The following is a 16,140-nucleotide window of genomic DNA, read 5'->3' as shown; positions in this document are numbered from 1 at the left end:
GCAGAAATTTCCATGGTGCATGCAAGTTAACTTGATGTATAGGAAAGATGAGGTGGGGGAAGAAAGGCTTTTAAAACTTCCAACAGAAAGTCATTAAACCTCCCTGTTCTTCGTTTATGTAGCTAGGGAAAATGTGAGCTCCCTTTTGGTGAGTTGAATCTATTTCAAGTCATTTCGAAAGCTTTTGTCAGTTCTATCACACTACAGGGTTGAGCACCTCCCTGCATTCTTTCTCCAAATCCACATCAAATTATGAATTCATGATGGGAACTGCTACATCTCGTCTATTTCAAGCCAAACTAGTTCATGGCTAAGACCAAGTAAAGAGTTTGTTGTGTGTTCTGGTGTACGAATAAGGTAAAACCTGGAGTCAAAGAGATCATACCTTTCTTGTTAAATTATGGCCATTATGTAAGTCTTAAATATAAACTAGGTCCATGCAACTTTTACGAGGTCTTGTTCCAGCTTTCTTATAATGGTCTCCTATGGCCTGATCTGCACTACATTTATTAAGTTATTTCTACCCCTTCCACCCTGCAGAATGACACATATAGAACAGACCAACAGTTACAAAAGAAACCAATGTTTATTTTCCATTTATGCATGTTACAACTTTTGGTTCGACAGGTACAGTTGTCATGTTACAAAATAGTCTCTCCTTTCCTTGACTCATCCTAGTTCTTAACTGACTTAACATAAAAAGATTCCTCTCAACTAGAAGAGCTAAAAATTCCTGAGATTACCAGTCCAAGAGACTATCTTAATTTAAAAACGAAAGCTCCGAAAATTAACCTTCACACTAGATTGACTGTAATCCACTAGTTTCTACAAAAGCAAGTCATCTTACACAAATTCAGATGTAGTCCAATTAACTGTTACTCATATCACAAACCTTTCATTATGCCTATGTACAGATGAAAAATCCAACCAGTTTTCATTCTCATGACTACTCCTTACAGTTATAACACAAAATAGTTGAAACATTCAAGATACGTGTAAGTGATGTAAGTTTGGGGTGAAAGTTTTTCTCATGAGAAACTATGGAGGAAACGCTTTTGATACACTCCATACAGACATTTGCAATCTGATGCAATGTACATGCCATCAATTTCGGTCACATGTCTGTACTGCCCTAACCTTGAACAATGTTACTTTCCGATGTGGTTTCTCTTGTATTTACACAGATCACATGTTTGCATCATCTCTGTAGAATTCAGCTGCAAAGCTCTGGTGAGTACAGCAGATGACAGCGTGTTTACAGCGGTGCCTAGTCTATCGCCTGTAGGGGTGGAAGCCAGAGGAGTTGCTGGCAGACCCACGGCCATATCCACCAGTCATCTGGCCGCCTCCATAGCCCCCCTGTGAGTCAGGCTGTGTGTACCCCCCTGGCTGCTGAGCAGTGTAGCCACCAGACATGTCCCCTCCATAAGTGCCCCCAGCTGTAGGACAAGACAGAAGGATTGCAGGCTTTAGTTTCTTTTTCTTTCCAGAACTTCAATTCTTCTCTGTTTAAGTCTGAAAACCATCATCCAAATGAATGTCATGTTTCAATCAAGAATGAAGACAATATCCCTAACAAGACAGGATGAACATTAACATGATCAGAGAGCAGTGGGCAAAAGACATCGCCACAGTTAGGAAAAGGCATTAAGAAGGGGTCCATTCATTACCCACTTCAAAATCCAATCTACAGGCAATGCCACAAGATCCCATTACAAAAGCAAAGCTTGCCACCAGACTAAGCACTCATTACAAAAGAAAGAGCACTGCAGATATGTCACTTCTATGCATTTACACTGCCGGCTTGTTGCAGCTGGAGCAGAAAGGTGTCGAGGGAAAGACGGATGTCAAAGGAAAGAAGACTTTACTGCTGACTAAATCAAGCATGTGCTAGGCAGCTGGCTTGTCCGCAAGTGTTCATACTCAAGTACACACTGAAAGCCTACATTTTGAGCCTTGTCTCCAGCGAGATAGACAGCCACAGCAAATAGCTGTCTGCCAGAATGTGTGGAAGGTAAGATGGGAAGGAAGCAACTAGAATGACTCAAGAGTTATTTCTTTCAAGTGAAGTTTGCAAGAGGTTTTCATCCTCCCTTGTTAGTTTTGTAAGGGATGTAAAATCTCTTCTCAAAACTGACCTCTTTTCTGCTAGTCCCTTAATATTCGTATTCTGGAAAGAAACAGTAAAGAGGTCAGTTGGGAGAATTGTTTGTGCAGCCTTCGCCAGACCTGCAAAGAGATTTAAGCTCTTTTGTTTTACACTAGATGTCAGTACAGTTATAGGGCAAAAATGATCTTTTTTGGTGACAGGGCCAGGTCTGAGGAAGACTTGAGTTGAATATTTTTCTGAGGGTGTTTCCTGACTTACATCGCGGGGGTTCTTGTATCAAACATGTTGGTGTACGAAATTTATTTACCATGTGGACAAAGCAGCTGGTGATCTTGCACCTTCGTAGCATTGGGCATTGTGCTCAACTTGGAAAACTCTTTAAGTACAATTTCGTTTATGACCACATTTCAGTCGCCCACATAAACAGCTTGTAAAAGACACTTCCTTTTTGTAGAGTCTGACAACTTAAGTGCAAGCACAGCTGAGCAGGCACACAAAAGCATGCGTTGCCAAGCTTAATGGACACCAATAATTTCACCTTCAGAGAGCTCAGTACCTGCACTGCCACCGTAGTTCGCATCACCAGTGCCGCCGTAGTTTGCTGAGCCTCTTACGGCACCGTAGCTAGACTCCTGTTGTGGGTAACTGCCCATTTGCCCTGCAGCAAACATGCAAAATAAAACAGAATCAAGATTGGGTTCAATGCACAAATGTATCACTTCAAGTCACCACATTTTCAGCCTCTTCGTGACACCAGGGGAATGGGAGTTGAGTTGGGGAGATTTTGTTTCATGATTTTCATTTTGACCCATCACCAACCATCCGAATGACCAGTGAAAATGTGTTAACTTTGGACCTCTACCCGTTTTCTACAGCTTCAGTAATAGTGACCATGCCGGTCGACTGGTGGTACCCACCGTAGCCGTAGTTGTTGTAGTCGGCAGGCTTGTTGGCGTCTCCAGCTGGCTGAGCTCCGTAGCCACCCTGGTTCTGTCCCATGCCCTGGCCCATGCCCGTTCCCATCCCCTGCCCCATCCCCTGGCCCTGTTGGAAGCCCTGTTGCTGCGCATATGGATCCCCAGTTCCACCATAACCATAGCCATACCCTGTCGTGCCTGAAACAAGGCACACAAACATGCGTTTAGTACCAATTATTTAGCAGGTGGGATGATGGCTGGTGTTGGACTTTTAGATCTGGTTCCCAATCCCAAGTTCGAGTTTTGAAATGGCCTATGATGCTTTGGTTTCTTCTGCATTGAGGGATGTTCCTGGTTGCAACCCTTCCATGAGTGCCCTTGTCTTGGTGTAACTATCACTCCCTCAAAAGTGCTTGCCAGGGGCCAAGGTTATTACACTGGTATTATAATATCTTACAGCACTACAAATGTTGTAAATGTATCCTTCCTTTAGTAGAGAACCAACAACCAGAAATGTTAGCCCTGTGGAGTAGAAGGGGGTTACTCTGTGCCCATCTTGACCCTTGACTGCCATTAAAAACACAGACAAGCAACACTATGGGCAAAGGACGTTAGTCTTAATGCACAGGAGGTGGGATGCAGTTGATCAACAACTTTTCTTTAATGGTTTTCTTCATTGCCAGTATGACTGCAGGTTCAAGCTTTAAACTTAATCTCTGTAAAACTGCTTGATGATCATCTGCTCACAACCGATTAAACCTTTCTCTGTGCAACAAAATGAGACGAACCATAGCCTCCCGGTGGTGGCCCTCCAGCGGGTGGTCCACCGTAGCCGCCACCGCCATAGCCGCCGGGCTGGGGTGGCCCGCCGTATCCACCACCGCCAAACTGATTGTAGCCACCTCCACGCCCAGGACCTCCATAGCCACCTGGAACAAACATAGGAAAGCCAAATTGTAAACCCTGTGTGTGGCTTGATATTTCACATCACATGCAAGACTGTGGAGAGCAGACAGGGCACATCAATTTCTGATTGAGAAATGGCAATCTTTACTCTGAATGCATGCACTGCTCTGTTCCCATCCTCGCTTCAAACAGAATAGCGATCGGACAAAATGACAGCAAAGTATGAAGAAATCAACAATCACATTTCTAGCAAGGAATGATAGAATGTTGGGGGCCTTTTATTTGAGTGTGCTGAATTTGAGCTACAGAAGTGAAGAGGAATGATAGAATTGAGTGGGCAGTGGTCGCGGGATGGGTGGGGAAGGTAGGCATCAACATACCCATAGGTTGTCCCTGGGCTATCCACACACCTACAGGTTCCAGAGACACGATAGACAGCCACAATAAGATCACAGTGGTGAGCACACTACAGCTAACCTCAAATGTCAGTCAAACAAACCCACTTGTACTGAAATCCAGAACAAAAACTGAACAGCCTTCTGTTAAATGGAAATGTAGTTTTGAAAGTAACAATCCTTGCACCTTTAAAAAGATGACTGACAGTTGAGGTTAAACCACAAGCACAAACAAATATCACAACAGCATAATGGTTTATGAACACATCTCAAGTGTCAAGTGTGAAAATATAGTAATCAATGCCAAGGATGAGGCATTGTCATGCAAGGATTCCACTTTTCTCCTTCAAGCTAACAGTTGGTTGCATTTCCTACTAATTTTCAATCTTTCTGTGCCATTTGAGATGAGTACAAAACCACTTACCTGGATGTCCAAAGTATTATGACAGAGAGAAAGAAGGAAATCTGTGTCAACCTGCATGCCAACATCAACATCCCTTACAGAAAGTTCTCCCAAAGACAATAGGCATTATCATTTTTGTCTGCTTTTCTGTTGGTGCAAATGGTGCAGCTACAACAAAATTGCACAGATCATGGCTCTATCTTTTGAAAATATTGAACATATTACCAACCAGAGGCAAACATAATTTTTGTCAATAACAAAATTAATTACTTAACACCAATTAATAGCCATTTTGTGGCCTTGTAAAAATGTTCTGCTGACCAAGCCTGACATTTTTACAAGACAACAAGGCAAGAGGAATGTAAGAAGCAATGACAGAACTTCCACCGACCATTTTCCATACCTCCGCCCTGCTGGCCTCCCCAGCTGCTCTGCTGGCCACCCCAGCCGCCGCCTCCGAAGCCGCCGCCACCACGGCCCCAGCCGCCGCCGCCAGACTTCCCATCACGGGGCTCTGCCTTCTTTGCCTCAACCTTCATTGAAACAAACATCCCAGGTTGAGAAAACCTGCAATCCCTTTGTACTGATAGCTAACATGCAGCAGCCTCTCAGCGTTAAAAATTACAGATTTTAGTTCGGGGATATTTTATCATTACAAATTTACATCACCATAAGGAAAAAAGGTATTTGGTCAGAATTTTTCTTCTTTCAAATATACAAATGGGCTGTAGTAGTAAGATTTGATGCCAGCCTCCTCTTTCAATAAACAAAATAAGTGTCGTGTTGAGAGGCTGCCACACAAAATGAGACTTTCAACAGCAGTGCATGCAGCTAAGTGTGTACAGTTTGGATTTGTTTCAATTTCACTGAACAACTTTTGTCACATAACTTGTTACATCTCAATCTTGACTAAGACTGAGTGGTAACAGATTACTTTTTTATGTTCCAATGTTACGTATTTGCCGCAGATTTAGGTTGTTTGGCCAAACAGAATGCAGTCTTGATGATGTCAGTATAGGATATGTCTTTCATTACACTACTTGATGCATCAATAAGGTAGACAAATCCTACTTATAACTACTTGAAAAAAGCTACTTGGAGCATACTGTTACTGGTACTTTACTCTAGTAATACTTTCAGCAATTATAAGAAATTCGTATCCATATGCACCCTTAAAATTAGAAAAATTTTCTTAACTTAGCACACGTCAAGACACTGAGAATTTATGCCATAACCACGTCACAAGCATACTATTTTGGGCAAGATACTTAAAAAATGCATAAGACCTAATTGTGATCATTGTTCATCAATATAAAAAGATCTATGTATTCTTATTGTTTATGGTCTAATCAGCCTATCTTAATAATAGTGCCAATTCTTCTTCCATGTGGTGTCCTGGTTCCGAAGAAGTCCATGTGACGTCTGACGAGTGCTGTGGATTGTTCTAACCTAGCCAAATTAGTCAAGAAATTTCACCCATATTTGCTAAATGCCTAGGAAAAAAGTAACTTCGCTCCAAGTAAACTTTAGTTAGATGTATCAGTAACTGCGGCATATATTGCGCTTTACTCTATGTGGTGGACTACTCTGCTGTGTAAGGTGTGTGCCTTGCAGTAAGCCAACAGCAAACACTGAACCAAACAAACAAGCATATCAATTTCATTGGCTTGTTCAAGGCTAAAAAAACATTGGTGATATGAATTGACACAATGCCAATGAATTTTAATCAGTTTGCACATTTATGGATAGCAGATCAAAATGCTTGTTTCTTTGGCCCACAAAAATATGAACAAATGTCAGATCTTTTTACAAGGCAACCCATCTTAGAACTTGCTAAGACAGAGGCAAGCGAGGAATGGTGTCACTCGGACAGGTGTGACAAGAGCTACTGCAGATAGAAGAAAGCAAAAGGAATAGTTCAGAAACAAGACAAAGGAATAACAACTATGCCATCAAGCAAGCCCCCTACCATAAACACATCCTTTCTGATTCTTACATGCAAACTAGACAAAAGGGACAGAATAGAACTAGAAACTTGAAAACTACTCTACACAGGGATGGGTGGCCTTGTTGAAACTGTTGCATGAATAACCAACGACTTAAAGCAGCTATGTTCCCTTTCTTCAGCTTCAAAAAGTCAAATTTGTGTGTTGTAGGGAAACTGCACAATCATTAGGTTGGTTGATTGTTCGTGCAACAATCCTGTATTGACCAAGGTGATAGAATAAGAAGTAAATATGAAACTACAACTACACCCGTTTGCCCTTGATCATGTGCCAATGTACATCCACAGCCTTCTCAACGCTGGCTTCATCCTCGAACGTTAAAAATCCAAATCCTAACCGGCGAAGGGGGGTAGGATGGGAGTGCAGCGATGTTATTACTTATACAGGCACTTCACTTCACTGGTAGATACAGTAGGTAGGCCAAGTCGCTGACAGAATGAAAACTACTGCACTTGCGGACTTCTCTATTAAGGGTCAAACTATGCCCTATACTTAAAAACGGAAGCTGGTCTCTTGAACTCTTGAAGGGAAACATTGGGGCAGCACATAGCTGTAACTGTTTATGCTTTCCTTCAGGTAATATCTATATCTTGAAAGTGAATTTTTAAGAGTACTTAACAGTTTATGCCCTGTAGCAAGTAGACATACATTTTCTACAGAGATATAGATATTTGTGTATCTTGGATGAGACCCGAAATGCAGTAGTTTTTCAACAGCGACACTGTACGTAAGCTAGCCTTGTATACCTATAGAAGTAAAATAACTCAAGAAACACATACATAATACATTGTAAAAATCATCAACAGGCAAAGAAAGCAATACACTACAGTATTTGTCCTGGACTACAAGTTACAATTTTCAGGCAGAAACCACGTAAGACTTCATAACCATCAAACTCAATCAACTTCTATCTTCCGACTGTATATAGTAGGTGCCAAGCTTATCGGTATCATTATGTATTGTAATCGTAATAGTATCACTACTTGTAGGTACCTTACTTCAAACTTATGTCTAGATGCATTACATAATACCACTCCTACAGGAAATCAGTGAGAATTAACAAGTCAATAATATTTCAGTGAAAGTTATCAAGGAAACCTACCTCTGGGTCTCTGTTTCTGTTGATCATACATCATCACAACTTCTGTCACCTGAAAAACAAAGAAAAGTTTAACTCTGAAGAAAATTTACTGCTGGTAACTATTGCATAATGTGCTACCTGTGTAGTACATAAAATACTGACCGTTTTAGATTATTGAATGGAGCTTACCTTGCCAAATGTGCCAAAGAACTCTTTCAGGTCTTCCTCTCCACAGTTGGGTGGAATGCCACCAACAAAGATCTTCTTGACACGGCCCTGGTAGGCACCACCAGCCTTTCCCTATAATAAAACCAGTGTTGTGTAAGCAACAACTATATGCATCTCCATAAGGACACTTGGGATTGTCTTTTATTTGTTGGGAATCCCCCTGCACCATGATAAAAAGTTTCACTGATGTCAAGTTTAATGAGTTTAAAAGCTCAAGGATGTAATAGATGTATGGAGAGAACCATTTATTAGCAGTTCTGACACTTTCTGTAGGATTGCCATCACCATGCATATATTGATGCAAGATTGATCATGCTTTCTGGGGTGCATGTAGTAAGGCCACCAGATGTAGTATTCCTGTTTCTCATCTTGGGCTTTTTTTTTTGAGGCTGGGGTCATTTCAATGTCAATTCTTGTCTCAATACACATACCGTGGCTTGGTTCCAATTACAGTGCAACTTCAAATGCTATGTTGTGCTTTCTACTCAGTTGTCATTCCAAATTAACTGTTTGCCATCCCCCCATTTCTATTATTCAATGTTGCAGGATATGACAAAGAATACCATGAAGATATAATCAGTCATAGAGAATTGCAAACAGGAGTTCAGTTTTGAGACCACTGTAATTTTACAATATTGAATACTGGAAGAAACCAATACCTTTCTAATACATAACATTTTGTTCATGACAAAGTAGAAATTATTACAACATCAAATCATTTTATACACACATCACTCCTATGCACTACAGGAGGCACAAGTTTGGGACACAGCCACTACACAGGCTACGATCCACTACTCTACAGTTTTTGTGTACTGAATACATTTCCGACCTGATTGAATCGTTTTCTGCCACCCCAACCTCCGTCATCATCCTCAAGGAATAAAATGAGAAACAGAAATATGAGTTTGTGTGACCCAGAACAAGGCATCTTAGTGGTAAACAGGCAAAATTTCAACAAACAGCAGGCAAGTAAGATATAACCATGGTACAAACCCTTTGCTGACTTCTGGGTGTGCATTCTTTTGGATCAATCTGCAAAGAGAAATTAGACATTTCAATGTGTGTCTGGCATTATGTTACTACCTGACTTCTCTGCAGTATATATATGGCATGAAACTGCAAGTTGTCTAGAATATGTTTTCTATTCGTGTAAACTCTTCCACTCTAAGAGAACTAATGCAAATTTACTGCATGACTGTAGACTATATATAAATCTGCTGAATAAAGTAATGCAAACATTTCGCGCATTGCAATGACTGAATTCATTTATTTTGGGAGGTGATTTGATCCCGTGGTAAGGGTGGAAATGATGTCTATCTTTTAAGTTGTTGAAGCTATATCGTAAGAAAAACATGCTTGCGTGTTCTGATTTCGGATGGAACACTGGAAACAAGAAGCCATAGGCGACAATTCTCCGTGAAGTTTTATATATTTCAACAAAATCCCAAGCGTCAACGCCAGACCTACTGTGCAGACATTATAATTAGGCAACGGTTAATACCACGCTCGTCCCCAGCGCCCGTGGAGAAGCCATAGGTTATAGATCGTGGCTTAGCCCAGGCTATGGAAAATAAACTTTCTTTAATGCAAATCTGTCGTTTTTGTTTTCTTTGCGCTATCTAAAGGGTTAGGATAACCTACTCTACTCTGGCGGTATTGTCGTGCGCGCTCGCTAGTACGTAACGTTACACGGCGGCCATCTGAATACATGTACACTGCATTCTTTCTACTATCGGGACCTAAAACAAGACGCAAGATTCCTATTTTGGGGTATAAAATGCTGTCACAATGGTAATATATACCAAATGAAACGGACCTTTACAAAGTACCTCATTTGGTGACGCTATGAGGGTGTACCGTTATCCCTCTACATTTGCCCAGAAGGGAGTTAGTCGCGGAAGGAACTTAGCCACGGAGGGAGTTTTGGCATTCTCCGCCCGCGCCACAAACTCTCGTCCCCAGGACAGTTCACTCTGCTACCCAGCATGCTTTGCGCAAAATGCGTTCTCGGCCCCAGGACACAAATACACGCTAATGCTTCCGCACTGTGTTGCTCTGGGGACCCCGCCGCGCGCCCAGATGTGGATTTAATTATAGCGCGCTAGCGGACGCTGCGGAGGAGCGTGGGTTAATACAATGAGGGCGCGTCACAAGCATAAAACATACAAAGAGCTAAATCCATTACTGCTCCCAGGGCGTGTAAAGATACTGTGCTTCAAGTTCTAACTTCATTTTAATTACACACACACAATCATTGCATTCACATAAAGATCGGACTATCATGGTCGTGTCTAGTAACAAAGACAGCCCCACCGTCTTACGGTGCCTGTACCTAATTAAGCGCGCCTGGAACAAGCCAAATTCCAGCAACAGTGGCGGTAAGCACCGCGAGTGTTACTACCGCCGGCCAGATAACCAGGATATCTGCTTACAGTACCTCTGCTACCAGACAACTGCCTAAACCTACGGTCTATTCCACAGGATTGTAAAAGTAGGGATGTTTCGAAAATAACCATTTACTCCAATATCAAAACAGCTACGGTAAAAATAAAAAGACGTGCATCATCCCGGACATAATGCAACACCACATGCGAAATTACACAGATATGCGACGTACGGCAGAATGCGTTTTGGCTGCGAACATCTTCCAAAAAACTTGGCATCTCTTAACCATGGGCAAAAACATCTGGAACCACTTATAAAAACCACCCCGTATCTGCATGAACTTTTACTCCCCCCCCGCTATTCCAAACAACGCGTTTTTCTGGACCGTTCCAATTCGCCTCGTAATTGTAGGGGTGCGTCTGCGATATTACATTGACCGCGAAAGCAGCAACGGCAAAAATACACATTCGTGCATCAACACGGGCATGCCCGCAGACGGCGTATAAAATTGCGTGCCGATTACACGAAGAGAACCCAGTGTTTTGACTGCGAACATGAAAAATCAGCCGATTACAACACTCCGTCCGGAGGTCCTGACCTCCTTCACGGAGTAATAAACCACCACAAATATTTCAAGATTTACAGCACTCACCACTCTGCCATCTAGGTTGTGTGGGCCACTAGCGAGGACAGTCTGTACACAGGATGCATCTTGAAACTTGACAAACCAAAGCCCCTTGACCGGCCAGTGTTGGAATCTTTCATGATGACGCAGTCCACCACCTCTCCAAACTTGCTGAAGTAGTTCTTGAGACCCTCTGAAACAGAAAACAATTGCACTTGGTGAATATGTGCAAGCTAAACGTAACAATTTCATGTCAAACTGTTTTATACAATGCAGCACAACATGGTATGATGGTTGATGTTTTAGGTTGCTTACACACACAAGTTACAGGAACAACAAATCAGTCCCAACTCAAAAGTACAGATATGTATATAACACTTTACTTAAGTTACTATGGACTTTTTATTACATGAACATAATTTTCAGCATCTCCTCAAATGGGTTGAAACTGAACCAGTCAATGTCATACTGAAGCTGATCTGATCCATTACTGCTTTGTCAATTCAGATCACAAGGGAATCAATGATATCATATTATGAGTAGAGTAGAGTAGAGTAGATGCATTCTGGTCTTTCTTTATAAAGTTGTAGCCTGTCTGTTAGGAATACATGGCAATCAATTATACCCACCTTGCGTTGTATCCCAGCTGATGCCCCCCACAAATAATTTCCTGCAACAGATAAAGGATTGAAAATTTTAATCGCTGCAAAGGGTTTTAGTAACGTTGCGGAGGAAACACCCCCTTCCGGAAAACCGACTAACTTTCACAATTAATCATTCAAAATCAACAGTCTTGGTGTCTTACAAAATGCAAGCCTTGTCTTCTGACTTCCTTCACTATGCACAATGGATTTCAAGACGCCTTTTGTCTTTATTCAAATACCGCGACCACGTGCTTGTCTAGTGGGGAGTAGGGCCTCGTGGTCGGACATGTCGCGGCTTTGTTTAAAAAAACCCACGCCGCCCCCCACAGAAGACCTCGTGGCACGCTGGAACTGGACGCTTTGAGGCCTTCCAAACAACATATGTGACCTAAAATGTGACGCATTGGATAATTTTCTGCGACGGGCGACCTTGTCTTGGACAGGAATAACGTCGATTGTCCTTGGGCGAGGCCAGGGAAGGTCGCAACATCCAACCTTATCGATAACCCCGATACAACGACATTTGCATGGTGGCCTTTACATATTTCGTCTTCATACATGAAGAAAATCGTGATAGTGCTCACTACCACAACTATCTATATGTTAAACATTCCATATTCCTTGGTTATAATACATATAGGAACGGTTTCGTGGATAAACGGCAGCACAACATGTGTATGATCTAAAAATTTGCAACGCGTCGAAAACCGCCATGGCGCAGTGTAACATGCCGGCCGTTCCCCCACCGGCATTCGTCCATAAACTAACATCAGGGGCTCCAAATCTGTAGAAAACGCCTCAGTAATACTGATACTAACGTTATGTAATTCCACAGTACTCACCCAACTTCGTCGCCTTGTGAATTCGCCATCTTCTTGGTTGCAAAATTGACAAACTAGGACGCTGCAACTCGCTCTCACCAGGCCTCACCGAGAATGGATGGAGGAAGTGACGCACGTTAGGGGTTTCCTGACTTGTTAATCAGGGGTTAGGAGTCATGTGATATGATATGGCGGGAAGGTGATTACTGACGTCATTGATTTTGGCAACGCCACATTGTTACGGAGCAACAACGCTACAACTTGTATGGGCCTTGTATATGGCTGGAGATCCACTCTGCGCTTCAAGTTGCATGTTTTCACAGCAATGATCTTTGAAAAGCGGATTAACCTTTCTATATAATGTCCTTAAACATCTTGAAAACCCTTCTGCTCATATCACATTATATGATTCATGTTTCATTTATAATATGACCTTTAACTTTATCTGTCCATGGAGTTTGATAGAACATTACTATGTCATTAGAAGGAGAAAACTCCATACTCTGTCCTCTTGACGTAACACAATACCAGTAGCTTGTTCAATATTCTATACAATAAAGTTAAAATTAAACAAACATTTTCTGGAATTAATATCAAGGACATATGGTTCACTCTCCGTTGGAGTTAAATCTAAAACTGCAAAATCTTTATGACAGGCTGATTTAATAGTTTCTGACTAAATCGCTGTGGATGTCCATAAGAAGCGATCTTCATTGGAGATTAATTTAGTTTGTTGTTTCTAGGATTCACCTGTCCATTTTCTTCTGATTTGCAAAAAAAAAACAAGAAGCCATAGGTGACAATTCTCCGTGAAGTATTATATATTGCAACAAAAAGAAGTAGCCATTGGCGACAATTCTCTGTGAAGTGTGATAAGTCGAACAAAGAAAAATTGTTTAAACGCGCGTCGGCTCAGTCATCTTAAGACGCAACAACCAATCAGAGATGCGAGATGCCTACACGTGACGCGGGAAGGGCGCGCGATGCCCGAAATATTTTTGCGTCAATATTCAGCGCCGTGATTCAAGAGATTAATACCCGGAAACAATTTTTTTCTTGTTTTGAACGCATTAACATGCATTTACGCTAATCTAGTATGATTCAGGGTTACTTTTTTTTTAACCTGCCATGGCCAGATTATCTAAAGATGTGTGTATTGTGTGTACAATCTATAGAAAGAGAAATGTACATCAGGTCCGATCATCCGATTTTCACGTTTCGGTTTTTTGGACTCGGTTCATGAACGTATTTTGGTTTGGCTCCTGGAATGTGCAAAAAAATGACTCCCGGGACTGTCTACAGGGAACACTCGCACATTCGCGGTGTATCAGGACAGCGCGACTGGTCGTCATTAGCGCAGTAACAGTTGCATAAACGGACGAAACCATTTCAAAGAAATGGGGATGTTTCGAAAATAAGCATTTACTCCAATATCAAAACAGCTACGGTAAAAATAAAAAGACGTGCATCATCCCGGACATAATGCAACACCACATGCGAAATTACACAGAAATGCGACGTACGGAAGAATGCGTTTTGGCTGCGAACATCTTCCAAAAAACTTGGCATCTCTTAACCATGGGCAAAAACATCTGGAACCACTTATAAAAACCACCCCGTATCTGCATGAACTTTTTTGAACCCCACTGCTATTCCAAACAACGCGTTTTTCTGGACCATTCCAATTCGCCTCGTAATTGTAGGGGTGCGTCTGCGATATTACATTGACCGCGAAAGCAGCAACGGCAAAAATACACATTCGTGCATCAACACGGGCATGCCCGCAGACGGCGTATAAAATTGCGTGCCGATTACACAAAGAGAACCCAGTGTTTTGACTGCGAACATGAAAAATCAGCCGATTACAACACTCCGTCCGGAGGTCCTGACCTCCTTCACGGAGTAAAAAAGATTTTAGGTTCTGAATCAACTCCAAAATGCTCAATGAGAAGACATATTTTGGCCCCGATGTCCTTTTCTTCCTAATTGTTAAAGTTTTTCATTGTAACAATGCAACTTCGTTTCACTAAAAGTTCAAAATCTATTGTTTTGATTATAAACCAGCCTGGTATGTTGACTCCATGGCTCATATCGTAACATTTCCTGCTACCATGGTGTGCCTTGGCCTGTTTTTTATTTCTTTTATTTTGCCCTGTCCCTTCATATTTTTTCTGAAAAAAATCTGAGAAACAACAAATTATATTGGTATGGCCTAAAGAAGTGTGTCCAGTGTATGTGGATACTGTATAAAGTAAGAAACATGTGACATTCAGCATTTCTATTGCTTTATTCTTATAAGGCAGGGTAATGACTAAAGTTTATATACTCAGTATTGACATTTGGAAAAGAACCAAGTGAGTGGGATTAACTCTATGCAAGGAGATTATAACCTCCTTGCTCAATTTTTTATTTATCCACAACAAGATATTTCTTGAGAGAAAATGGCAGTTATTTTACTATGTACAAAGTTAACAATAATGCCATGTCGAAACATGCCTTCTGTAACAGTGGGTGGCTTATACTGACCCCACTGTTACACATCATAATCCTGATAAAGACAGAAAAATGTTGAAGAGCTGTGCAACAGCAGTCAATGATACATGTATTAGTACAGACACTGGAAGTTTTTAACTGGAGACACAAGACTATTTCTTTTTAGCATTTACTGCTGATTTTGATCTTCTTGCTTTGATTTTGGCTTTGACCATCTTCCTCCTCTTCTTTTTGGCTCTCCGTTGCTCTTCCTCATATCTGTCAGGATCCTGCAAATGTGAGAAAACACTGCTCATTACAAAAGATGCAGAAAGTACTGGTTACCTCCATATACAGAGGTTTTGTCATTGCAGTGTCTGTTTGTGTGTTTGCTCATGTTTCCATTTAGGCCATGTTGATTTGATTATATGGATGACATCCTCTGGGAACCCCAAAACTGATGCGAGCGCGCGAAATAAAAAAAAAGTTTTGCAAAAAAAAAAGTTGCTTTCATGAAATCTACGTTGTTATGAAGGTCGAACAAATGACACAGGGTATGGTATGGCGAATAATCTACTCTTTAAATTCATTTCTTTGCATTTTAGTTTTTTGTTTGATTTTGGCATTCTACGATGTTGGAATCGTTTTCAAATATTTTTTTTGCAACTTTCGGTATATATTTGCTCATTTTGCAACTGTTTTGTACAATTTACAGTGTGGTTGGAAACTTTTCTTTTTTTTTTGAAACGGCCGAAAATTCATGCGCGCGCGGATGTCATCCATATAATCAAATCAACATGGCCTTAGTTTCCCATATTTTCCCATGCTAGTCATGTTGTACACACTGACAGGAAGTTATATCAAAAGACCAAGAAAAGATTATCTCAGATCCTGTCTTCATGCCAGTCGCCTTGTGGCGGCCAGCGGGAAAATGCATCTACTAGTATATAGAATCAGCAAGAAATTCAAAATAAAAATTAACAAAATCACACAAACTCTAGATACAATGTTTTTCACAGAGGTATGAGATTTTCATTAAAAAACAGTACTGCAGTCTTCTACTAGCCTGAAATGTAATACTATGCTTTGAAGGTTATGACAAAATGGAAAACTGTGGGGACTTCTCTGGATATGAAAAGAAAAG

General features: G+C 41.2%; 2 protein-coding genes across 2 annotated transcripts in view; both read right to left on the bottom strand.

Moving 5' to 3' along the window:
• Nucleotides 1–567: 567 nt before the first annotated feature.
• Nucleotides 568–12,679, bottom strand: LOC109471858 (DAZ-associated protein 1-like). The gene is given in 14 exon segments (XM_019771257.1): nt 568–1,439; nt 2,649–2,768; nt 3,028–3,225; nt 3,816–3,956; nt 5,135–5,264; nt 6,987–7,069; nt 7,840–7,888; nt 8,008–8,118; nt 8,879–8,920; nt 9,043–9,081; nt 11,087–11,163; nt 11,166–11,252; nt 11,689–11,729; nt 12,546–12,679. Coding segments are annotated over 14 exon segments (1,314 nt in total). The 5' UTR covers nt 12,575–12,679; the 3' UTR covers nt 568–1,272.
• A 2,490-nt stretch (nt 12,680–15,169) lies between these two features.
• Nucleotides 15,170–16,140, bottom strand: part of LOC109471780 (probable ATP-dependent RNA helicase DDX49) — a 10,229-nt gene continuing 9,258 nt past the window's right edge. The window contains exon 7 of the mRNA XM_019771137.1: nt 15,170–15,286. Coding sequence (XP_019626696.1) covers nt 15,170–15,286 — 117 coding nt within the window. The remainder of the gene's footprint in view (nt 15,287–16,140) is intronic.

Source organism: Branchiostoma belcheri, unplaced genomic scaffold (genome assembly GCF_001625305.1).
Source record: "Branchiostoma belcheri isolate BF01 breed outbred unplaced genomic scaffold, Haploidv18h27 scaffold26, whole genome shotgun sequence".
Taxonomy (NCBI): domain Eukaryota; kingdom Metazoa; phylum Chordata; class Leptocardii; order Amphioxiformes; family Branchiostomatidae; genus Branchiostoma; species Branchiostoma belcheri.
The sequence above is the reverse complement of the archived record's forward strand: the minus strand, read 5'-3'. Positions and strand labels throughout refer to the sequence as shown.